Source organism: Dipodomys merriami, unplaced genomic scaffold (assembly GCF_024711535.1).
Source record: "Dipodomys merriami isolate MVZ:Mamm:240054 unplaced genomic scaffold, mDipMer1.0.p SCAF_2, whole genome shotgun sequence".
Lineage (NCBI taxonomy): Eukaryota > Metazoa > Chordata > Mammalia > Rodentia > Heteromyidae > Dipodomys > Dipodomys merriami.
The window spans coordinates 47335933-47362144 of NW_027203381.1; the positions used below are offsets into that span (position 1 = coordinate 47335933).

At 41.1% G+C, this 26212-nt stretch overlaps 1 protein-coding gene across 7 annotated transcripts in view; it reads left to right on the forward strand.

The window, feature by feature from the left end:
• Window positions 1-21646, forward strand: part of Arhgap28 (Rho GTPase activating protein 28) — a 168871-nt gene extending 147225 nt beyond the window's left edge. For 5 of the 7 annotated variants that reach the window (XM_070029551.1, XM_070029552.1, XM_070029549.1 and 2 more), the window contains exons 12-18: window positions 2541-2623; window positions 5643-5840; window positions 6855-6968; window positions 10370-10426; window positions 11943-12067; window positions 15273-15337; window positions 18018-21645. In XM_070029551.1, coding sequence (XP_069885652.1) covers window positions 2541-2623; window positions 5643-5840; window positions 6855-6968; window positions 10370-10426; window positions 11943-12067; window positions 15273-15337; window positions 18018-18112 — 737 coding nt within the window. In that variant the 3' untranslated portion in view covers window positions 18113-21645. Of the gene's footprint in view, window positions 1-2540; window positions 2624-5642; window positions 5841-6854; window positions 6969-10369; window positions 10427-11942; window positions 12068-15272; window positions 15338-18017 lie in introns of all 7 variants that reach the window. The other 2 variants (XM_070029546.1, XM_070029548.1) reach the window with 1 other exon arrangement.
• Window positions 21647-26212: the final 4566 nt, after the last annotated feature.

Below are 26212 nucleotides of genomic sequence, written 5' to 3' on the forward strand. Positions count from 1 at the left end.
TATTAAAATTTCAATGAGAAGAAATGATTGATTATAAGCTGCATGGAAAATTTTGTGCTAGAAATTAGTAGTTCCTAATTTTGTATCAAACCATATTCACAAATGTATTGTAAAATTTTGTATTAAACCATATTCACAAAATAATCCTTTCTGTCTTTGTGACAGACAAAGAAACTATTTTACTTATTCTAATTTTCTTATGCTGGTAGTGGGGCTTGAACTCAGGGAGAAGGCACTGTTTCTAAATTTTTATGCTCAAGGCTGGCACTCTACCACTTGAGAACCACTCCACTTCCAGCTCTTTAGTAGTTATTTGTAGTATAGAGTTTCACCGACTTTCCTTCCCCCGGCTGGCTGTGAATCTCAATCCTCGAATCTCAGCCTCCTAAGTAGTTAGGATCATAGGTATGAGCCACCAGTGCTCAGCTTAAGCTACCCTTTTGATACTCAGTGGAGTTCAAAGAACACAGATTAGTTCCCACTTGTGTAATTATTTTCTCTTTTCTATCTTGGGTACAAATTTGCCAACACAATTAAAGCCCAGTCAGGCTACAGAGACTTGCAGGAAAAGCATTTTCCTGCAAAGCACTATTTTCCTAGGAAAATAATGACCTGTGGAAAAAAAGTATTCTCTACCAGAGTGCATTAACTGAATTAACTATGAAATATTAACCACAAAGCAATGTCAGCCAACTTGCCTAAGTAAAATGAAAATAGATTATTTGCCAAAGTAGACTTTTAATTGTGAAAGAAACCAGAATTTCTCTGTAATTGAAGGAAATAGAAAATGTCCAAGCCTACTTCTGCATCTATTGGTTTTTTTTTAACCTAAAGGTGATTTTAAATTGTACTGAAAGATTCCATACAGCCCCAAGCCTCCAGCTGATCACAGAAATAATGTGTGATCTGTCCTTAAGTGCTTCATACAGAGAAATGCTGCTGATAGGCCCCACAATTCAGATAGGACAAGCTCATGTCAGTGTACAGTAGACATTTTCCATGACCTCCTGGACCTGTGTTGAGTATGGTTTACAAATTTGACATCATTATCTAAAATCCACATATGAGTTATGCTGGGACATTGAAATTAGATCCTAGATGCCTCCCACTTCTGCATTATTCCATGGTGCATCCACTTGCCATTCATTCCCAAACTGGCACATGTAGCCTCCAGCACCCACCTTACCACCAGAGTATTCCACAAGTATAAAATGCAATAACTTTATTAAGTGGTCCATGGCCAACTAACTGATGGCCCATTGGCCATGGAGTAGAACTAGATTTTCCTTCAGCTTGAGAACAATGCTTTCTTGCAGGAACTCCTCACCAAGAGACCATTTGAGGTAGATACAGAGAAATGAAGGAAAGCCTGGATTCTCAGGTGTTCTATAAATTTTCATCATGGCTGGCTGTGGATTTTCCTATGAAGATAGAAACACAATGTATAAATGCAGCTTTATGGCGCCATCTTGTGTCTTTAAGGAATAAAATGTCTTACAATCTCCAAAACTCTAACTAGTCACTTTGTTGGAACTCTCAAAGCTGGTTCTGGGCAAAAACATGAGACTCCAAAGCAAAATGGGCTGGTGGCATGGCTCAAGTATTAGAGTACTTGCCTCAAAAGCACAAGGCCCAAAATACCTGTACTGTCAAATAAGTGGTACTAGTCATCAAAACAAGATCCCTCACACTGGATACAATGGCTAAATTCAGGTACTGACTTAATCACATGTATATATTAACACATTTTATCCTATACCAGCCATATAGCATTATGAGGTAGGTTAGATATGATGACTTCTTCCATTTTACAGATGGTAAAATAGGAGCAATGAAGAGTTAAATAGCCTGCTCAGATTGGCACTAGTGGCCAAGACCTGTAATCCTATATACTCAGTAGTCTGAGACATGGAGGATCATGTTTCAAAGCCAGGTGGAAAAGGCTGTGAGATGCCATCTCCAATTAACCAGCAAAATGCTAGACTATAAATGTAGCTCAAGTGATAGAGCACCAATTGTGAGTGAAAAGGCCAAGTGAGGAACTCAAGGTCCTGAGTTCAAGGCCTGGTACCAGCACAACATAAATATATAAAGCCACCCAAGCTCATGTAGTAACTCAGAAATAGATGCAGAATTTGAACCTGACTCTAGAACATACATTCCTGATTGTTATATGTTGCTGCTTTCTTATGTGGAAACAAAGTTTATTGTTCTTGAATTGAGCTGAAGCCTTCTACTTATAGCACAAGTGTGCATCTAGGTCTGTGAAATCACTTCACAAGGGGAAATGTGATGCAAATCTAGAATTACTGTGAGAACCTCACTGCCATGCTCCTATAAAGGCATTGTGGGGTTGGAGGGGAGTTGACAGGCCCAGGCTCTTGTCCAAGTGAACAATTTATGTTATGGGACATAAAACCTGAGGCCTTGCCACCCAGGACTGTCAGGAGCCCTCCTGTGTCAGCAGATGTTAGCAGGAAATGCTGTCAGGAGGCATCTGTGTTGTTTCAAGCCTGTGATTACCTCTATTTTCTCATCAGGAGGGCCTCACATAAGAGTGCAGTTTCAAGCCTTACACCTCATGGTCATGGCCCTGCCTGATGCCAACCGAGACACAGCCCAGGTATGTCATAGTAACCTCATGATCTGTTGTGGAGCTTGTATTGCTCGGAGGAAATGGCTCACCTGGGGGAAATAGAAGCAGAGATGACGATTTCCAGAGCAGTGCAGTAAGCTGCAGAGCTGCTGCCATTCCATGCCGCCATTGCCTAGGAGGACAAGAAGGAGGACCATTCTCTAGTCTTCCTTGAACTTTTGAACTTCATTTATTCCATTCATGAGAGGAATTTTAGCTATCTAGCCACTTGCCAAAGAAGGTATTACGATTGGGGAAACAGAGATGAGAGGCCTAAATGGTTCTGTGTCAGAAATAAACAAGGCCATTTTGTAAGTTACAACATATAAGCAAGATGTCTTTATTGATCTTTGGCTTCTCACTTCAGTCTAATTGTTTAAAAAGAAAAAAGAAATCTTTGGGTCTCTATTAAGAAAATTTTGGCCTGTGCCAACAAGACCTAGGGTTTCTCCTATTCCATCCTGTAATGTTTTCAGAGTGTCTGCTTAGACCATACTAAAGCTACCAGCACGACTATGTTTATTGCAGCATTATTTACTATAGCTAAGATACGGAACCAACCCAGATGCCCCTCAGTAGATGAATGGATCAAGAAAATGTGGTATATATACACACAATGGGATTCTATGCCTCCATCAGAAAGAATGACATTACCCCATTTGTTAAGAAATGGAAAGGCTTGGAAAAAGTTATATTAAGTGAAGTAAGCCAAGCCCAAAGAAACATAGGTCCCATGGTTTCCCTTATTTGCAATATCTAGTATATGTATGAGTCAAGCAGAAGAGGTCAGATAAGGTGATGTTAGGGAAATGAACCCTAAGATATGTATTCAAATGTTTTTTTTCTTTCATGCGATTGTTTCTAACACATTTATAAGATTATTTCTTTGTTGCTTTGTATGTCCATCCCCCACAGTATAACCCCTGCTTTCACTGTATTTGATGTCGGTATAATTTGTGGAGGGGAAGGGGAAAAACAAATCGTTTAAATAGGGATACAGGTGGACCCATTGCAACAATGAGATGTACAAGTGGTTATGTGGAAAACGAACTTTACAACTTTGGTGCAAGGCGGGGGGGGGGGAGCATGAGAAGGGATGGGAAGGGGAAACAAAGGAGGAGGCTACAATGCTTGATAAGAAATGTACTCGTTATCTTGCCCATGTAATTGTAACCCCTCTGTATGGTATTTTCACAATAAAAAAAAAAAAGAAATCTAATGAGGGTCTTTGAAGAAGAAATTTGAAATCACTGAGTTAAAGGAAATTTCTAAAATCTCTGTGTTTGAAAACATATGAAGATAATGCAGTTTAAAAAATTCTAGGATGTCGGAATTTTAGACAATGACAAATAGAATCTGGTTTTTTGGATTGGGAAAATGAGGCTCAGAGCAGTGTTTTCTCCCGTAGCATGTAATAGAATGTTTGATAGAATCATATTCTATAGTTCTTCATCCAGTTATCCCTCTCTTTATTTAAATTATTTATTTGCTCTATGTTGGTAAAAACAAAACAAAATAAAACCTCTAGTGGGATCCAAATTTGAAAATACAAAGAGCTTCCTTCTGGGATCTGAGTCTTCTCAGTATATTTCTGATGGTTCGCAAAATTACCTGTATTTTGACGATTCCACAAACTTTTCAGGTTTCTCAAATCTTTTTTTTTTTCATTTTAATGCTTATTGTAGCTACACTTGGCATCTTCCTGCCTGTGGCCCGTTGAAATTTTCAGTATATAGCTTACAAAATGTAAGAAAAGTGAGGGAAGGGTGGGTTAGGGGGATGGGTGAGAATGTTGGAAGGGATGACATTGATCAAGGCTCATTGTATTCATAAACTGCTTTGTTGAATAGTAACTTCCTTGTACAACTACTTAATAAAAACAATATAAATATGAAACATTGTAATTGTAAAATAATAAAATAAAATATTGATATTAATAAAAATATTAAGAACTAATAAAAGCAGCATCAAAAACAGGTTTTATTGCATACACCTGTGATCTCAGTACTCTTGGAGGAAGAGGCAGGAGGATTGTAAGTTTGTGACCAGCCTGCATTACACAGAAAAGTTGAGGCCAGCTAGGCAACTTAACAAAACTATGTCTCAAACAAACAAGCAAAAAGAAGCAAAAAAAAAAAAGTGATAAAAATGGCACTGAAAAAAGTAATTTTTTATTATCATTAAGTAGTTGTACAAAGGGATTTCAATTCAACATGTAGTTTATGAGTACAATGCATCTTGATCAATGTCACTCCCTTAGTCATTATCACCCAAGTCTCCCAACCCCATCCATCCCGCAAGTTGCCTGGTGCCATTCTCTCATATATACATTGAACATTATGGATGTATTCCGCCACCATCAAAAAGTAAAACAATGTAAACTGAGTTGACATTTGGGCTGAGAAATGAGTAACTCTTGTTGTTTAAATTGGTTTTCATTTCCCACGGAAGCAATAAATTGTTTTCAACAGTAAAGATTTAAGGATATATTTTAAGAGTTACTTTTTGTTCTTCACAACAAAACTACATTTCATGTTTATTTGAGCCTCAGTGTTTTCTGTAGCCCTGGTTCAAGTTTAATTTTAACATTTGTCAAACTTGTTTAAAATAAAAGAAAATAAGAAAATGCAAGCTGTTTATATAGACTCCAATATAATAAATTTATGAATATTTTATGGGCCAGACAGCTGAAGACACTGCTCACCTTCTTTCTTATACTTTTAAGTAATTAAACGGGAAGGAAGACATATTTCATGCATCCCATACATCTAACATTTTCTCAGCAGCCCAGTGTATAGAATTGAGTGGTAGCTGTCTAGGTCTGGTGGCACATATCTGTAATCCCAACTACTCAAGAGACAGAAGTAGGATGATCAAGTTCTAAGTCTTATCAAGGCAAAAGCTTGAGACTATCAATCCCTAGTATGGCCCAAGGAAGAGAAGTGACCACAATCAGTGGAGCTTTTAATAATTTATAATGTTCTGACATAATTCTGTTTCTTGTTAGGCCTTGATGAAATTCTTCAGTAAAGTGATTGCCAACGAATCAAAAAACCGAATGAGTGTGTGGAACATTTCCACTGTGATGGCGCCAAACCTCTTCTTCAGCAGAAGCAAACACTCCGACTGTGAAGAGCTACAGTTAGCAAACACCGCAGCGCACATCATCCGGCTCATGCTCAAGTATCAGAACATTCTGTGGAAGGTAACCGTGTGACAGGTTACTGTCAGGCTCCTGTAGGAAGCCACCAACCTGCAGGAAACATAAAGGCCCCGCAATGGAATACTTCCCTTAGTTGGAGAAGAGAATCCCGGTTGGCTTCTGTCATCAGACCCAGCTGGGCCTCCACACCCACAGTGCTGCCTCTCTGGAGGCTGACAACCACAGACTAAATACATTCCCTGCAAATTGTGTCTGTACTGAATATGAACTGACATTTTTTTTTCTTGTGAATATTTCCTAAACAATAGGCAAAACAACAATTTAAACAGCACTTAACATTCTGTTAGGTATGATTAGTCATCTAGAGATGGATTAAAAATATATGGGAAGGGAAGCTGTGGCTCAGAATAGTAGAGCGCCAGTCTTGAGCAAAACAGCTCAAGGACAGCACCCAGACCCTGAGTGTGTGTGTGTGTGTGTGTGTGTGTGTGTGTGTGTGTGTGTGTGTGTGTGTGTGTGTGTTGCACACATATACACACATGAGAACACATGTAGATCTTTTGCCATTTTATATAAGGAAATGCTGAGCATCCAAGGATCTTGTACCTGAAAGAGTCTTGTAACCAATCCCCTGGGATACCAGGAGGGGATAGTACATTCTTTAAGAGCTCCTATTTGGCATACTTTACTTTTTTTTTTTTTTTTTTTTTTGGATCCGGTCGTGGGGCCTGAACTCTGGGCCTGGGCGCTGTCCCTCAGCTCTTTAGCTCAAGGCTAGTGCTCTACCACTTGAGCCACAGTGCCACTTCTGGCTTTTTTTTTTTCCTGCTTATGTGGTGCTGAGTAATCGAACCCAGGGTCTCATGCATGCAAGGCAAGCGATCTACCACTGAGCCACCTTCCCAGCCCCCATACTTTACTATTAAATAGAAATCCACCCTTTCTTCTAATCTTCATAAGAACAAAGGCCATTGTCTCTGGTTGCAGTGCCCAGGAGGAGTCTATATACTTTCAGTCTAGTGTTTTCCCTTGACACAAGCTACTTTTCTTCTCCAGGTTCCATCTTTCTTGATCACCCAAGTCAGAAGGATGAATGAAGCCACCATGTTGTTAAAGAAACAGCTCCCAAGTATGAAAAAGCTACTCAGGAGGAAGACCATAGAACGGGAGGTAAGGACCACAGTTAGAGGACACAGATTGTTTACAACCTAGATGGAGGTTTCTGTTTACTTTTGTTTTTGTGTCATTTAGGTCCTGGGTCTGGGTACTGTCCCTTAGCTTTTTTCACTCAAGGTTGGTGCTGTACCAATTGAGCCACACCTCACTGCTGGGTTTTTGGTGATTAATTGGAGATAAGAGTCTCAGACTTGATTGCCCTGGCTCGCTTCAAACCAATAATCCTCAGATCTCATCCTCCTGAGTAGGTAGGGTTATTAGGCAGGAGCCACTTGCTCCTAGGATGACCTAGACTTTTATTTCTCAAAGAGAAGCACAACGTAGCTTGTAGTTTAGAACCAAAAATGTTATAGTCTTATAAGTATAAACTTTGTGGGAAGTATGTTCCTAAACAGAATGCTGTGGTCTTTGCATTTTCTTGAATGACATGGTTTGGGTTAAAATTGCTGCAATACCTATCCCATGAATATAGAGTGTTTCATATCCTACTAAGGGCTTACCAGATGGTGGAAATGGTTGCCAAAAATGCTCAAGTCAGCAGTTCAGTTTTTGTAAACTAGAATCAAGGGCAAACCAGTCTCAAATAAATGGCAATTTCTTTAGTGATTGAGTAATAGAACAGTAAATAATCCTTAATATCTTTGTATACATCCATCCCACCCCCAGGAAATTTTGCTTGATTACAGCTGTGTGGTGACATATAATGGAACCAAATCTTACAAAAATTACCAATTGTTTGAACTAAACTTGGGGATGACTCTAAGTATTAGGCCTTAGTTTCACTTACCTTTAAGAAGATGTAAACAATTGAAACTCACTTTGGTTTAAAAGGATTTATGCCAAGCCACGTGTTATAATCCTAGCTATTCTGGTTGAGATCTGAGAGTCACTATTCAAAGCCAGCCCTGGCAGAAAATTCCCTGAGATTCTTATCTCCAATTAGCCAGCAAAAAGCTACAGTGGAACTGTGGCTCAAGTGATATAGCATTAGCTTTGAGTGAAAAGCTAAAGGACAGTGCCTAGGCCCTGAGTTTAAGCCCCAGTATTACCATACACAAAGGAAAAAGGACATATGCAAGTTTAGGAAGTAAAGGGTTTGAAGGCCCTGAATCCTTAGCAGTATACTAGGTCAGTTGCTCAGTAGCACAGAAGTAGAATAACCGGCTCAGGCATGGGAATTGTGGATCACCTCATGGAGAAAGTGTTGTCTGAGCTACATCTTGAAGGATGGACAGCAATGGGAGGGGAAAAGGAAGTTCACCAAGGCAGCAGTAAATGCCGGGGCAGTGAGGCAGGGGAGCCTACTGCTAACGAGTTTGCCAAAGTCACGAGCTGTCTCTTCTCTTTTTGTTAATTTGCAAAAATGACTTCAAGTACAAGGATAATGAGTCCATTCTTATTTTTCCTTTTTTTTTAACAAAAAAATTAACATCAAGTGGTTGTACAGGGGGTTCATTTTTTTATTGTGAAAATACCGTACAGAGGGGTTACAATTACATGAGCAAGGTAGTGAGTACATTTCTTATCAAGCATTGTTGCCTCCTCCTTTATTTCCCCTTCCCATCCCTTCCCATTCCCTCCCCACCCCCAAAGTTGTAAAGTTCGTTTTACGACATAACCTATTGTACATCTCATTGTTGCATTGGGTCCACCTGTATCACAGGGGGTTTATTTTAACATGTCCATTATTATAGAATTCATGTTGGTCATGATCCCCACCCCCATCATTCTCCGCTCTTCTTTTTTCTCTTTCAGTTGACACTTGGCTATGATGAATAGTGCTACAGTGAACATCCACTTTAATGACTATATCCGCCCTCTGTGTTCATCCATCACCTCACATAACCTTCATACCAGCCCAGACATATTTCAACTTCCTAATGTTTTGTTAAGCTGTGTGTTAATTGCTCAAAGAGGTTCCATTATGGGATCTCATACCTGTATATCACGCTTTAATCAGACTGACCATAGATACACACACATATAATCCTATATGTTTGTATTTTAGGACTAACAGCCACATATGAGGTAGAACCTATGACCTTTGTGCTTCTGAACCTAGCTTACTTCACCTAATATGATGTTTTATCGACCTATTTATTTTACTATTGGGATGACATAATTGTATTCTTCTTCATGGTTTAATAATACCCGATTGTGTATCTAGTTACCACATTTTCTTGATCTACTCATCAGTTATGGGGCAACTGTGTGGTTCCATAGCTTGGCTATTGTGAGCAGGGCTGCAATGAAATGAGTCTACCAGTTTGAGGTAAAAAATGGTAGAAGATAATACTTTAACAATATAAGTTATATAATCATTTAAGAATACAATTTGTAACAAATTATAAATTTAAAGGGTTGGAAAGACTTTATGAAACTTTATAAAACATGACTGACTTCCTGTATTGCTGATGACTAATGTAAGCAATGAAGGCATGCATGTACACACATGTGCAATTATGAACACAGTTGAGCCTCTGGATCCATAGGTTCTAACCTCTATAGACTGTGGAAAATATCTTGGGGAAAATATTGCACAGATACTGAACATATACAGACTTTTTTCTGGTTATTACCTGAATAGTATAACAACTTATTCATATGGCACTCAGCCCATAGATCCTGCTTCTTTGCTGTTTTTGCATAATTTTCTCCAGATGTCCAGTAATTTATCTATGCCACCCAGGTTGTTGAGCAGTAAGATGGTGTCTAGTCTTTTGCTATTGTGATGCATGATTTTCACTCATAAGTAAACTTTGTTTGTATGTCATTTCTCACAAAGACACTTGAACCATGAGTATATAGATGTGGGGTGATGGGGTGAGTGTCTCCGTAAAGATTTTACCAGATTGTCAGGTAAACCTAACTACTCAAGGGGCTGAGATTGGGAAGGTTAGGTTTCAAGGACAGAAATAGAAAGGGCTGGAGGCTTATCTCAAGTGACAGAGTCTCAAGTGACAGAGAGAGACAGAGTCAGAGAAAGAGAGAAGGGCAGAGAGAGAAAAGAAGAGAGCAAGGGGCACTGGGGCAGGGGAATGGGGGGAGCTGGGTGTGGTAGCTGTAATCATAGCTACTCAGGAGGCTGAGATCTGAGGTCTGCAGTTCAAAGCCAGCCTGAGCAGAAGAGTCTGTAACACTCTTATTTCTAATTAAGCACAAAAAGCCAGGAGTGGAGCTGTGGCTCAAGGGGTAGAGTGCTAGTGGAGCTGTGGCTTAAGTGGTAAAGTGCTAACTTTGAGCAAAAAGGCTTAGGGACAGTGCCTAGACCCTGAGTTCAAGCCCCAGGATTGGTGCACACACAACACACACTATACTAGATCATGCTTCTAAAAACGCAGTTAAGTACTTGCCTTCTCTATATTTATTTTAAAGACTATATGTGTTTTCTTTAGGTTACAAGCCCCAAGACCTCAAAGGTACTGCAGAAATCACCCTCTTCACGAAGAATGGTGAGAGGACAAAAAGATCCCCCCTCCCCAGTTCACATACTATTAACTCCCCCACCCATCATATTCCTGTGTAATTGTGGACATAATCTAGGCTTCAGGCTTGGTGTTTGCAGTGTGGAACATAGAGTGATACAGTTACTGAACTCACGATTCCCAGTCTGTGAGTAGGTGTCCATTACACACTTATGAATGTCATGGAAGTGATAAGGGAGATGAGATTGTTGTGATCATCAGACTGGTAGCATTAGAGTTGGAATTTATCTTTCAGATGTTTCTAGGAAGCTAGGAGGGAGGGATATGAGCTGATCAGAAGAGTGTTTCAGGAGTCAGTTCTGGCTGCAGTCAGCCAGGGACTTTGTCTTCTCCCCAACCCAGATCCCTTAACATCCACTTCCCAGAATACTGCCTTCATTCTTGGAAAAGTATTAGGACAGACCATAAAAACTGGCCCTATTTTTTAAAAAAATATTTTGCCAGGGATCAGTGGGCCATGCTTTGTAATCCTAGCTATTTGAGTGGCTAAGAACAGGAGGATCACAATCTGAGGCCAGCCTGAGTTCTCAAGACCTCTTCTTAAGCCATAGCTGGATATAGTGCTGCTCACTGCTCATCCTAGCTACACGAGAGGCTGGGATGGGGAGGATTGCAGTTCCAGCCCAGCTTGAGCAGAAAGTCCACGAGACTCCATCTCCACAGAAGCTGGGCATGATGATGCCCACCTGTCATCCGAGCTATTCTAGGAAGCCTAAATCCAGCAGATCAGTCTAGGTATAGGCTCGAGAAAAGAAGTGATGCTTTATCTCCAAAAATAGTGCATAAAAAAAGGCTGGAGGTAGACTGCCTGCCTAGTAAGTGTGAAGCCCTGAGTCAAAACCTCAGTACTTAAAAAAAAGTAGCTTCAGTGAGTCAAGATTTTGAAACAAAGAGAATTTTCTATTCTAATGAGAGAAATTTGTGTAGGAGACAACACCAGTCTGACTAGCCCAATTAGCTGTAAGCTCAGATGTCCCCATGCTGGTGATGGGTTAGGAAAGCAAGCAGCCCCTGGTGTTGCTCTGTGTGGTGTAACAACACACTCTGAAGGACAGATTTCAAGTGCTTGTGTGGAAGCTGACTTGGCTTGACCATTCAAGGCCACTAGCAAAGGGAAGATTCTTGGTTAGCCAAGTCCTATTTTCCACTTGATCCCTAAAATTTCTAAAGAGTTGCTCTTCTCAAAATAATTAGGGACAGAATCCTGCTTAAAGTAGGCTTATTTGGGTCACTGTTCAATGAAGACATTGGCAGAAACATTGGATTTTTGACAGACTCATTTTACTCCTGTCATGAGTTTAAGGCTGTACAGTGAGGTCTGCTTATAAAAAGGAAGGTAAGGAAGATCGCCTAGCTCCACTGAATGTGTCATGTATACCTTTTCCTAATCCCACGCACCTCTGATTGTCGTATCTCTCAAGTGCAGCCCCTAATTGCTATTCATCCTAGTTTGACAGTGTTGTGAATTTTTCCTCGTTGGCAGTCGGACGTGCCAGAAGGGGTCATCCGAGTCCACGCTCCACTTCTGTCCAAGGTTTCCATGGCCATTCAACTCAACAGTCAAACCAAAGCCAAAGACATACTGGCGAAATTTCAGTATGAGAACAGGTGAGCCGATGGAAATGAGGGTCACTCTATGTGCCAGTAACTTCCCAGGGACCTCCAGCTGTGGCCTTTTGAGAACTTTGGGAGTTACACATGCTAAAAGTAGTTTGGTGTTAGGTTTGTGAGCAACAAAGGCTGCTTTGTAAATGGATTTCCATAAATGGGATTCTTCCTGGATTGTTTGCTTCATTTACTCAGGGAGGTTTCCCTGTTAATACAATGGAAAGTTGGGCAAGTCAATTTACGGCTCCCTGAGGACACCATAGCTGCTAATAATTCTCAGGATCAGATCTGTTCTTCCATATCTGCTGTAAGTTACCATAAAAGAGCATCGATCATAATAATTTTTTTCCAGGAATGCTTACTCAAGGATAACCATATGCCTGTAGGCTTTCAAATACTGAGAAACACTCATTAAAATTTTATCTGTTGGATGGCTTCTAGTAAAAGTCATGGATCTCCTTAAAAACAATTCCAATTACATTTAAAAGGGAGTAGTCTTATTGAGCAAAAAGTGCCCATTGTAGAAGTGTAGATATTGGATGTGGTTCCATTAGTATGGCTTTTTTTCAAGTGACAGTAAAGTTGACAGAGGGAGGAGATAGGCCTGGGAAAAGAAGGGAGTCTGGCAGGGGAGGGGCGTAGGAGAGGAAAGGGTGTGGGGCGGAGGTATTGGAGCCATGGTGTTGGACTGGACTGTGGTAGTGGGTAAAGAGGTCCTTATAACATTGCATTGAACTTAGTATACACACACATTCACACACACACACACACACACACACACACACGGTTTTCTTTGGGTTTTTTTGTGGTTTTTTAAAATTTTTTGTTTTTTTTCTTTACTGTAAAGATAGTGTACAGAAGGGTTACAGTTACATGAGTAAGGTAATGAGTACATTTGTTATTGAGCATTGTTACATCCTCCTTTGTTTTTCCCCTACCATCCCTTCCCTCCACAACTCCTCCCTGCCCCCCCCCAAGTTGTAAAGTTTGTTTTCAACTTAGTGTCTTGTACATGTCATTGTTACAATAGGTCAACCTGTATCCTTGTATCAGCATTTGTATCAGCATTTTGTTATTTCCCTTCCCCTCTCCGAATTAGAAAAACATATGTATAAAAGATGCAGGGCACCTGCTTCAAATACATTGAAAACAGAGGTTATACCGTGGGGGAAGACCATACAAGAGAAACAAAAAAAAATCACATAGTACATTTTAGATATGTTAAAAACAATAGCAAGAAAGAAAAAACAAGTTGTGTCCCTATCTTGGGGTTCATTTCACTTAACATCATCTTATGTGGTCTTATGTACAGAGCTTTTGACCTTTTCTGCTTGTCCTAGACTTATACTAGTTATTGCAAATAAGGGAAACCATGGGACCTCTGTGTGTTGGGAAAATGGAGGAGAACAGAAAAGGAGTAGGCCAGACTCTATCATCAACAGGCGAGGACAGTTTATTGAGGAACAGTGCAGCTTTGGAGTTTGTGCAAGGGACTGGATTTTGGAGTGGGCTTATATAGGGCTTAAGAAGGAAGGAGAGAATTTAAAAAAGGGCTATGGTCTCCTTGGACAATGTCAAGGGCAATGTCCTTGGCCAGGCCCACAGTGGAAACTGGGTGTGGGGGATATTGTCTCCTGGGGCCCAAGGTCAGAATGACTTGCCTATAGACAAGCACAAGAGCACACACCGGGTGCTTCGCTTGACCCTGGGAATAAGGCAGGACTCAATCCTTCAGCTATGCATACAAGTAAAATTGTGAAAGTTGAATACGTGGAGTTTTATCAGTATCAGTATTCTGATTGTAACGTGATACTGTAGTTTTGCATCATGTTGCCCTTGGTGAAAACTGGATAAAGAGTACCAAGAATCTTTCATAAGTCTTAGAACCAGTTGTGAAAATACAGTTATTTGAACAAAAAGATAACCAGTGAACATATTCTATGATGTCAGAAGTCAGAATGGTGGTTTTCTGGTGGGGATAGAAGGCATAATGATCAAGACGACATGTTGGTGGCTCCCAAGGAGCTCTGGATGCTGAGGCTGGTCACATAATGTGTTCACTTTGAAAATCCATCAAGTTTGATCACTGTGACTGGCACTTTTATTACCCACACACATATACATGCACACACACACACACATATATAGGTCTTTGCTGGAAAAGAAGAGTAGACAGGGGTCAACGGGAATCTGACCACCGAGTCTCCTCTGCTGCTGACTCTGGCATCTAAAATAATGTAGAGTAGGCCATAAGCAGTCATACAAACACTTGAAATACATTCTAGGAATTTGGATATCAGATACTTCCTAGGTTCTTTCTTGCATTCCAGAAGATTCTGTACTCTCAGTTCTTTTATAGAAGAAAATGTTTCTAAAAAATGAGAAGTAGTGACTATAGAAAGGCCCAAATCCTATGAAACAACTTTGAAAGACCTTGCAATGTAGGTATTATTTCTCACTCCTACATGCAAATCTATAGTCATCTCAGATAAAAAGCTAGCTAAACAAAAAAGAGGGCAAGCATTTTCTTTCTCTCAGCATAGAGACCAGGACAATCTGAGGTAACAAGGCTTAAAGCCATTCCTGGGTTTGGATAGGGATCAGCAGGTGCCTTTCAGAGCCTTTTCACCAGCACTTGAGTCTGGGATGGAAAAAAAAAACTGAATGGGACAATTACTTTCTCTGACTTTCTTCTTATAGGATACAGACTTGCAAAGAAAGCATTTTTGATGGTTCACAAAGCACCAAGCAAACTTACAATTGTGGCATTGGCTGCAGAGAGAATACCATTCGCTATTTGGGAAATACAGAAATGATTTCTTTTGGAGAGAATTGTGGCTGATGACAAGGCAGTGTTGTACATACAGGTTTCCTGCCTGATAGGGTCACAAGTGTGTCTAGCACCAGGTGTGTCTCAGCTATTATTGGCTCCCATGTACCCTGATTTAGAATTGCACGAACATCTCTGGACTTCAGGGTCATGTCCATCAAACACACAACAACAAAAACCATTTTATATGATAAATTCAGTCATAAAATGATCTCGTGACCTTTATACTAACAATAAACAAAATTTTTAAAAGATCGCATGGAATGTAGTTCATCAATACACAGTGATTTGTTTGCTGCTCTATTGCCTAATATGCAAATTTAGCTGAGATCTTGATAAAGGATTAAAACCTATTGCCTTCTCATTTTATTTCAGTCATAGTTCATCTGAATGTATTAAAATGCAGAACCAAAGGTTATATGAAGTTGGAGGAAATATAGGTAAGCATTCTCTAATAATTTTGACTTTCAAATACTCTTATTACTCTAAATGAAATATATAGATATTATTGTTAAGGTTCATTTGCAAATTTCTTAGCTAAAAGGTCAAAATCAGTATTTTTCTGTACTTGTTAAATCTCATGTAAGAGTGGTTATATGATTTGGCTCCATAGTCTCACAATTTCAGTGAGAATGCTGTAGTGTGTATATACAGTAGATTTGGGATGTTAAAGTCTTTATGGAGATTTGTGTAAAACAAAGAGCACAATTGGGAATTTTCTGAACACACACACACACACATACACAAACACACACATTTACTTTTTGTTTAACTTCTCTGTTTTAGCTCACAACTCCCAAATCATTATTCTCAGCCAGGTGCCAATGTCTTACTCCTGTAATTCTAGATACTCAAGAGGCAAAGATCTGAAGTTCATGGTTCAAAGCAAGATTGGGCAGGAAAGCTCATAGACTCATCTTCAGTTAACCAACAAATAGGTGGAAGTGGAGCTGTGATTCAAGTAGTAGAATGCAGGCTAGGAAGGTGGCTCAGTGGTAGAGTGCTTGCCTCACATGCATGAGGCCCTGGGTTTGATTCCTCAGCACCACATAAGCAGAAAAAGCTGGAAGTGGCGCTGTGGCTCTAGTGGTAGAGTGCTCACCTTGAGCTGAAGAGCTGAGGGACAGTGCCCAGGCCCAGAGTTCGGCCCCATGACCAGTGGAAAACTAAACAAAACAAAACAAAAAACTATGTAGACATCAAGTAGTAGAATGCTAGCCTTGAAGGAAAAAGTTAAGGGACAGCACCTAGGCCCTGAGTTCAAGCCCCAGTACTAACACACACACACACCACCAACATCAACACTAACACCAACACCAGCAACTTTCCCTTTCCCTGCTGTGATGGAGGAAAAGAAAATTCCTTCTACTTGGCCTTTGTCCATACCCTCCAAGCTCTGTAGCCACTGGTTCTTCTCTGCTGCCCTGGGAGCCATCTTGTGCACAATCAGGGCAATTCTTACTCTATTCCACTCCCTCCAGCACCTACTGTTTTTTCCCCCAACTGCATCTCTTCCATTCTCATAAATGATTCTTAGCTCTCTCTCCTGTACAAAACTTGCTTGAGCCACCTTCAAGTCCCCTCCCTCTTTCTGTTAGCAGCACACCTCAGGGGTCTGCACTCCTAGCTCTTCCCGAAGTGGTTCTCTTGAGCCCTCCCAGACCAGCCCTCCCCTCAGCACCTCACCAGACCCACTCTCTTGTCGAGGTCCCTGGAGGACTCTTGTGCTCAGAAATAACTCACTGGTTCTGTGGGAACTGAGTAACTCACTCCGCTGCCTGAGTTGATCTTTTGATTTTGAACACCACTTTCTTCACCTGGTTTCAAGGACAGTCTAAGCTTCTGATTCGTATCCCACTTCAGAGTTTCTTGCCTATTCCTTCTCAACTTCTCTGCCTCTCCATATTGGAGGTGGAGGACACAACTCATTGGAATTGTGTGTGTGAATTTTGGGGTGTGAATTCTTGTGAACTTCTGGATTTGCTTACACAGATTCCTCTGTCTGTCTGCTTGCTTTAAATCCACCTGCCTGCTCATACCTCCTCAACTTGCATCCTGATCACTCCCTGGACTCCTAGCTGCTACATGCAGTCACCACCTCTGCATAAGAGCTTTACACTTGCCCTGGCTTCTCCCAAGCCTTCTGGCTCATTCCCCACTCCCCTCTGCCCTGTCTTTGTTGATGTATCACTTCCTTAGTGGAGGCTTTCTGGCTCCTTCACTCTCTCCATGTTCCTTCCTGGCTTTGCTCTTCTTACCACCCTCTGACTTACTTTATATTGTGCATATTTATTTGCTATGCAAACACCCTGAGGGCCAGTGTCTGCGGCTGAGTGATTGTTGCTATAGCCCAGCCTGCAGTAGTGCCTGGCACCTGATAACTCTTCTTCTGCCTAGGGGCAGAACTTGAGAATAAAGCATATTTTGAGGTAAAGCAAGAAATGGCCCGTTCCCAAATGACACTTGATTTCACTCTTCTCTATTCCTAGTTGTTATTATTTGTAAAATCATTGAAGGGCTGGTTGCTAATGGCTTACACCTGCTACTCAGGTGTCTGAGATCCAAGGATCTTGGTTCAAAGCCAAGCCAAGCAGAAAAGTCTGTGAGATTCATATCTCCAATTAACCAACAAAAAGCTAGAAGTGAAGCTGTGGCTCAAGTGTAAAGCACCAGTCTTGAGAAGAAAAACTAAGAGCCTAGGCCTTGAATTCGAGCCCCCATGCTGACACAAAAAATAATATGGTAGACTATATTTGCATATAAATTATCATCATAGTTCTTGATATATATCATGTATACACAAGTTTTTTACATATATTTTGAATTAATATAGTGAAGCTAGGGAGCAGCATTCCTTTGCTTGGCACGTCAATTTTACCCACAGTAAATTAATTTCATAGGAGATTTATTGAGATTATTTTACAGTCCTGAGAGAAGGGGGGGGGTAGAGAGGGAAAGAGGGAGGGAGAGGAAGGAGAGAAGGCTTTGCTAGGAAAACTTTTAACATGTGTACATAGGAAAGGGAAATTTTTGAACTTTAGAAATACAAGAATATACACACATGAAAGAAAACACAGGTTATGCTCCTGAAAACATTATTGGCTTTTCTCTTTATTTTAGGACAGCATTGTTTGGATCCTGATGCATACATATTGGACGTGTATCATGTAAATCCTCATGCAGAATGGGTGATTAAACCCCAACCAAGACTTTGAAAAAGAAAAAAAGCCCAGAATGGCTATTGTCATGTATTATATGCCAAAAAAAAAATCCTGGCTTGGTTGGTGGGGGAAACAACACTGCCTTGACCGGTTTGTTCCTGTAGACCTCTCTGTGGTTTGCCTTCCTGAAGGGTGGTGTCTCCACCTCTGTCGACAAGAACTATGGAAGGTAGCTGGCCCACACTAGGAGCCAGATGTTCTCATCGGTTTTCCTTGAGAAGAGGAAAGGAGGCGTGGTCCATCCAGAAGAAAGGCCCATATGGAATACAGAACCACCACTTGCCTTCCCTTGACTTTGCAGCAGATATTAACTTGGACCTACAGCTGGGGATTCAGCAGCACTTCCTGCTGTAGCCTGTGCCACTACACACAAGAAGTGAAGAGACCTTCTTTTTTATACTTTGTTCTATACCCATTTCACCTTATTTGAGCAAGAATGCCAGAAATAGCCTTAATTTCTGTCCTACAAAGAATCCAGATCTACTCTCCAAAGGGAATCAGTTTCTAACATGACACACACAATATTGCTTGTGTTGGAGGAGGAACTTCAGTCTGATGAAAAGTGTTATGTATGGATATCCATGGGTTTACTGTTGGGATCCTGGAGCAGTTGCATATTTCTCTGGCCAGTGAATGAAAATGGAGGTTTCATAGCGAACCATCTTGTGAGCACCAGGCCCTGCTGTGAAGCTTATTTGTCCAAAGACAAAGAGGCTTCCATAGCAGTCAACAGCCAAAGAACCTTGACTTTCCCACCAACTTACGGTGCTCCATATCCTTCGAGGTGCCAGGAATGAACTTCCTTTTTAGATCCCCATTTTACATTTCTATAGAGAAGCACTTTGCAACACCAACCTAAAAAAACAAAACTGCTTTCTTCCAAGACTGCCACTAAAACTATGTCTTACAAGTCCTAAAAGCAGATTTTTGTTTTGATTCGTCATTATAGACTAACCAGTCACTGTGGATTAGCATTGGTAAGCTGAATACATGTCACCATTTAAACCCTGCAGTCATGTCCTAGATCCTCAGATGGCCAAACACAGTCCTTCTGTTTCCAACTTAGAGCATTTAAGTATGCTGAGGAATGGTGTAGCATTGCATGGTCTCTTTCATATTGAGACAGCAGATAGAGTCATTGCCTGGTGAGCCCGCAGAGTAGACCTCTGACTCCTTTATCCCAAGCACATGCTTTTAGCTGGGAGTCCCTAGATTTAGAGTCTGATAGATTTAGAGTTTGATAGCGTTATTTGAACCTTAGAAATGCAAGAATATATACAAGAATATATATATATACCTAAGACCTGCATGAGTCTCCCTTGCAATTCAAAGTGGAATTACAGATTTAGAAAGCATTTCTAGGTCTTGTAAGTCACAAAATCAGTGTGGTAATACTTTTAAGAGTACTAGAAGAAATAACCCCATGCTCCTTCATGCCTTGGTGTCTATACAAACATTATTTATAGTCACTATGCAGACCATTGTGTTTCTGGCCTTGTCAACACTTTTATAGAAAATACGAAGAGTCATTCATTTGAGAATTTAAATTTCCTTTGCCTGAAAACTCATTAGAAATTTTGACCTGTAGGGTTTTTGTTTTGTTTTTGTTTTCATCAATTTTCAGTATACTGATGGTATTTGAGTTTACATAAGAAATTTCCAGAATCTGTGAGATTCTTATATCATTCTTGCAATTTAAGAAGGACTAAACATTTCATCTTATATACTTGCCAAATCCCCACATCTAAAATGGCAACCATTGTGGCCTCATGTGGAAGAAATCCTTCTAATAGCTACCTTGTATTCATGTATGTATGTGAGAGGGGCTGATCTTTTGTACTTTTTCTCATTCAAATAGTTCAATTCTGTGATATTTAAACAGAAAATTTACAAATCAATTTCTTTTTAGTTTAGTTTTCATTTCTTTTCACTGCAAATGCATTAGAATCTGTACATTCATTCCAAAGATTTTATGATCTAGTCCAACCTGCCATAGTGTAAATTAAGTGAACAACAGATGACACGTATAAAGTACAGTAACTCTGAATTTCTTCTCTGGTTTTGTGTGGTTTTAGATGGCAAATATTTGGCTAATTCAGTAACAGTAGTCCTTTCAGTTTATTGAAGGACATGGCAACTTTTAGATTACTGTGTAATATGGAAGGTGATATCAATGTCAAATCATTGGATGGAAATTTTATTCTAAATCTTTACTAAAGCTTATGAATAAGGTAGTGAAGAATGTTAGTAGACATACACTACTATTTGTGTGGTTAAAGAGGTTCTTTTTTGCAGATTTTTTTCTTAAAGAATAAACAAATCCCTACAATTAAATTTAAAATGCCTGCCACACTAGGCCTCCATGGCTCATACATGTAATCCTAGCTACTTGGGAGTCTGAACTCTAAGGATGGCACTTTGAAGCCAGCCCAGGCAGGGAAGTCCATGAGACTCTTATCTCCAATTAACCACCAAAAAGCTAGAAGTAGAGTTGTGGCTTGTGGGCTCATGGGAGAGTGCTAGCCTTGGGCCAAAAAGCTCAGGGACAGCACCCAGTCCTGAGTTCAAGCCCCAGGACTGGCCACACACACACACACACACACACACACACACACACACACACACACAGCCTGTCACCTAAGTATTGAAAGAAATTTTCCCTTATCAAGGGTTATTTATAAAAGTTCAGTAAACCAACCTGATGAATAACACATTTTCAAATAAAAGAAGGCCAGATACATGGCTTATAAATGGCTCCTCACTGTCTTCCCCCATCCCAGGTGCTCTTGGTACACAATTTGGAGACTATGCCCTCCAAGAAGGAATTGCAGGAGATTAACTTAAGAACAATTCCTGGAATGGGCTCATTTTCCCTCCATTTTTGACAGTGGATCCCTTGTGAAGTGAAGTAGCTCACTTGGGAAAGTGATGTTTGGGAGTCCGTGGCCTTTGAAGAACCTGGAAGGCCAACTCTCTACAGTGTATGTACAATATAAACTACCTCACTTACTTTTCTGGGGAAAACAATGCAATAGTCTTTAATATTCTGTCCCTGAATCTAAGTATTTAATAAATTGCTTCAGTTAGCTTTCACTGGTACATCTGATCATATATATTTACTGATGTAACATGGTTTTAGTAAAAGCTTGAATACCAGAAATACTCCAGAGGTGTGTTGGCATCTCTGACAGAACCTGTGTCCCTTAGAGATTGTCACATGTTTCAAACCATGTGGAGATCCATGTCTTTGGGTTTTTAATGTTCATTTCTACTTTCAGGGATTCTCAATGGCTGGTCACATAGTTCACTTGGCTGCAAAATATCAGGAGGTTAAAATGTCCCTTCTTCCTTGCAAGCATATTGCAACTCTTCTTTCCCCCTGCATGTACACTTGCCTGAAATGATGGCAGACTAGGGGATGAGATAGTCCCCAATGGGCATTTTTCAACTCTTCCCCACAGATACGTCACTTAATAAAAAAAAAAAGGTATTTTGACATGGGATTACAGTGGTTTCTTTCAAGCATGTTAATTTTATTCACACACCGAATTAAAAAAGAATTTTTTTTCTTTCAGGAACTTTTCTAAAAGTGTGATTTGATGACAGAATTGTTTCACTGGAAAATGTCCATATTGTGTTCATTCCTATCTCAAAGTTCACACAGACTCTGCTCTCAGCCCTCACTGTTAAGCAGAACATGGCTATGGCAATTAAGTCACACCAAAAAAGAAAATTAGAGAAAAGCTACAGAGACTGTCACAGTGTCTAACAGTTCCAAGTGTATAACAGTACTGGTAAGAGGCACTTTTGCAATTGGAAATGTCTGAGGATGGTCTTGTGCAAAAGGCACTTCTGCCATGACAAAGACAGGTAGGGAGTGAGGTAAAGGACGTATTAAATCAGCAACTATTAGCCAAATTTGTTTGGAGTAGTGTTCATGTAGGATTTCCAATTAACCATCCAAAAGCTGAAAATGGAGGTGTGACTCAGGGGTAGAGGACTTGCCTAGCAAGCATCAGGTCCTGAGTTCAAATTCCCAGTATTTCCTCTTCAATTGATTCCTTTTCAATTGATTCCTCTTCAGTTGATACTGGAGGATGAGTCTTAGGAAATGCTCCATATGGTCTATATCCCTCTACCCAAGTTGAGGGAAAGACTTTCTCTTTTTTTGGGGGGGGGTCCGGTCGTGGAGCCTAAACTCTGGGCCTGGGCTCTGTCCCTCAGCTCTTCAGCTCAAGGCTAGTGCTCTACCACTTGAGCCTCAGCGCCACTTCCGGCTTTTTTCTTTTTGCTTATGTGGTGCTGAGGAATCGAACCCAGGGCCTCATGCATGCAAGGCAAGTGCTCTACCACTGAGCCACCTTCTCAGCCCCAAGACTTTCTCTTTCAGGGGAAAAAACTTACATATCATAGTTTTAAAACATGCATATGCCATCCTCAGATCCATTTACCATTATTTCAATAAAAAAAAAATGCCTTCCTAATTAACCACATTAACCAGGGGAAGTAGCCAGAAAGGTAACCTAAAGGCAGTCTTGCATATTGCTCAATGATGCATTTCCCACTCACTTAACTCACAAAACACGAGTATAGACAGGAGCATCTCAGATTGGATTTTTCCAACTGGAAGGTAATCTCCCTACTGTGGGCCAACCCGATTGTTTATAACTCCAATCTTAAAGAGATTGAGGATTATGGGTATTTATATTAAATAATCTTTTTTAAACAAATAGATCACAGTCTGGAATTATATCTGGTTTAGCAAAGTGCCACATTTAAAAAAGTTCCAAACTCAGTTCATTCCCACCTACATTTTTACAACTTTATGCCCAAACTCATTTCACCTACAATGAAAAAAAACAAACAACAACCCTACCTTATGAGTGATTTCTTGGAAGTCTCTTGGAGAGGTTCTGCATATCCCTTGCAAATTTGGGGGCAGAAGTTTGAAAACACAGTTCCAGCTGGTGGTAAAGGACACATCCAAGCCTATCCTCTCCTCTGTACTAAATGAAATTTGTTTTATTGATTGATGTATAACTGCTACATATTCATAGGTACAGCATTCATACTCATGGACTGCAACACATGTGTACATTGTGTAAGGATCAAGTCAGGGACTTAGCATATTCATCCTTTAAACATTTATCATGTCTTTGAGAACATTCTAATTCCTCTATTCTAGCTATTGAACTGTTTATTACCTTACCATATTCCTCCTATCTAACAATGCAAGTAGACTGACCCCTTCTCTATCCCTCAGCCTCTTGTAACTACTATGTTGCTGTAGAATTCTTTGAGATCAACTTCTTTTTTACTTTACAGGTGAGATCATGCACTTTTTTTTAAGCTTTTCTTTTCTTTTTTCTTTTTTTTTTTTAGTTGTGGAACTTGAACTCAGGGCTATCCCTGAGTTTTTTGCTCAAGGTTAGCACCTTGAGTGCTAACCTTGGCCACAGGGCCACTTCCAGCTTTTTCTGTGTATGTAGTACTGAGGAATGGAACCCAGGGGTTCATGCACGCTAGGCAAGCACTCTACCACTAAGCCACATTCCCAACCCTAGATCATGCGCTTTTAAACCTTTATAGACTGTCAGCTGTCAATGATCATTACTATATCCTGCTTTCCCAGTATTTGTCCCTAGATGGCAGCAGAGGATTTCCATTCTTTCTAAATCAGTTGGCTAAGGCAGTCCAAATACAGCACAGTACAACACAAGGGTGGTTGTGGCATGTTATCTGGTTATAACTCTGCAATGATCTAAGGAGATAGAAATCCTTCAGAAATCCTCCTACCAGAGTATGGGTGCTAAGGAGCCTCTGAAACCTTGCACTGTTCCAGCATGTGGTGTATGGTGGAAATCAGTTGCCCACAACCCCTGGGTTGTGTGGGCCTGACAGGTAATCCGGGCTTTTCCCACAGGCAAGGAACACTGAGTGACCATCAAATCAAAGAGCCACTTCCTTCTTTTTTGGCCCATGGGATGCATAGGATTTAAAAGGTAATGGAAATCACTCCCATGGTAGAGCTCAGCTTCTTGCCAGTACAGGGCAGACCGGTAGCTGAGGAAGGTGGTGGTGCTGGAGGTGGCCACAGCCCCCCCAGCAGGTCCTCTCCAATGGTGTCCCTATCTCCAACTTCACCTACAACCCAACAGCCAGCTCCTGGCCAACCCCATCTCGCTGTCCACGGGAGAGCAGTTTCGCATCAGCTGGGCCTAGCAGATGCTATGGTGTCCTGTAGGGGGATCTGCTGCCCAGGGCAGCTAGGCAGTGGCTAGCTGTGTGTATGCATTTTCACACGGCCTGCTGTTTACCTGCAAAAGCTCTATGCATACTAGTTAAAGACCTTTTAGCAAGCAGAAGAGTAATCTGGCTCAAGTTCCTCTTTAAAACAATGCAATGATCTTGGGAGTTTCTTAATGAGTTTACATACACATTATTGTGCACAAAGATCTTAAAGCGTGCAAAGTCAATGCCTGCCTACATTTTCCTGAATTTTTAGTGGCAAGAGATATTTTTGTCACTAAGACAAACTTTTAAGCATATAGGTTAGCTGGCCCCTTACACAGCGGCCGTGCTAATCTCTGTATAAAAATATGGAATGCTTTGCAAATAACACTTTGTTCCAGGACTTGCTTGCTAGTCCGTATATTAGCATATCAAATCCTTTTGTTGAAGAATGTGGGAGTAAAATTCATTCCACCAAGTACCTTTAGTTGGAAGAAGGGAGAGGTTACCTGAAGCTAAGCTCAGCCATTTATCTGGCAGGCAGGCAGTTTAGGGAGGCCAAGAGAGAGTGAGGGAGAGAAAGTCAGGAAGAGAGCAATCTACAGAGAGGGAGGGGGCAGAGAAAAGAGGAAGAAAGTTTTACTTGCCTGAGCACTCACAGAAGTAGTTTTAAATTTGGGGCCAAATTTGATTGCAAAGAAATTTTGTGTCCTTCCCATGGTAAGTGACCTGTGGAACCAGAATTTGCTGCCAAACATCCCCTGACATGGGCTTGGCAGCCCACCAAGGTCCACCTGGCCTTAATCCTCTGATGGGGACTAGGTAGCTCATCAAGGCCCAGGGGGCCTTAATATGGCAGAAGCCCCCATCTCAGGTCCTCTGGTTACTTACCTGAAAGTAGGAATGAATTTGCTGCTCTTGGACTGGTAGGAGGCAGAGCTCTTAGTCAGGAGAAAGTTACCTTGGGGGTCCTCTGGTGACGGTATTGTAGGACTGCTAGATAAGTCCTGGGGCCGCTGGTTGGATCCCCGGCCAAAGTGATGGGCGAAGCAAATCCACCAGGGAACCTATCCCAGGTTTCGGCACCAAATGAAAGGGTCCTTCAGGACCCTCCCAGGGGACCACGCAGAGGCAGGAAGGCACAGGAGAAATTATTGTAAGGTTTAGTAGAGGGACCATATCTCCGGAGAGATGGAGCACATGGCATCTGCCCCCATCCAAATTGCAAATAGGTCTGGGGGAAATGAGGGTGGAAGTGAGGTAAGATGCATCTAAGGGTGGGTCTGGGTGGAGAGAGGGAGTGGCCAGCTGTTTGGCTGGAACTCCGGGGCAGGGAGGAGCTCAGGTGTGTGTGGAGCTGAAGACCAAAGGTGGGGATTCTACTCACAATTGGGAAAACACTTTAATGGCGTATTTTCCATGCTTCTAGATAATGGAGTTCTCATACCCTGGCACTCAGTTAAATGAAGGCAGCCAAGAGCACACTGTTCTTGACTAGTCTAACTTCTTACCCTCAATCGGTCTCAGATTCTTCCACTCAAGTTGGGAATCTGCTCCTGGCCCCACGTGACACCAAAGTCTATTCCAAAGACCTCTGCAAAAATGGGTTTAACAGCCAAGGACACAAACCTGCAGGAATCAAGTTCTGGGAATGTCCATTATCACCTTCTCCTGCCCCTAGACACTCTGGATTTCCCTGCTAATGGACTTTCGACCTCTGTCAGTAGTCTGCCATCTCCCCCAAATCTGCTTCTCCCCAGGAGTAAATTCCACTGTTCTTGACTTTTGCCCTTGGCCGTGGTGTGCTGGCACCATCCTTTCCAACGTCCAGTATTTAGAACTCTCAGCTGTGGCTAGCACATT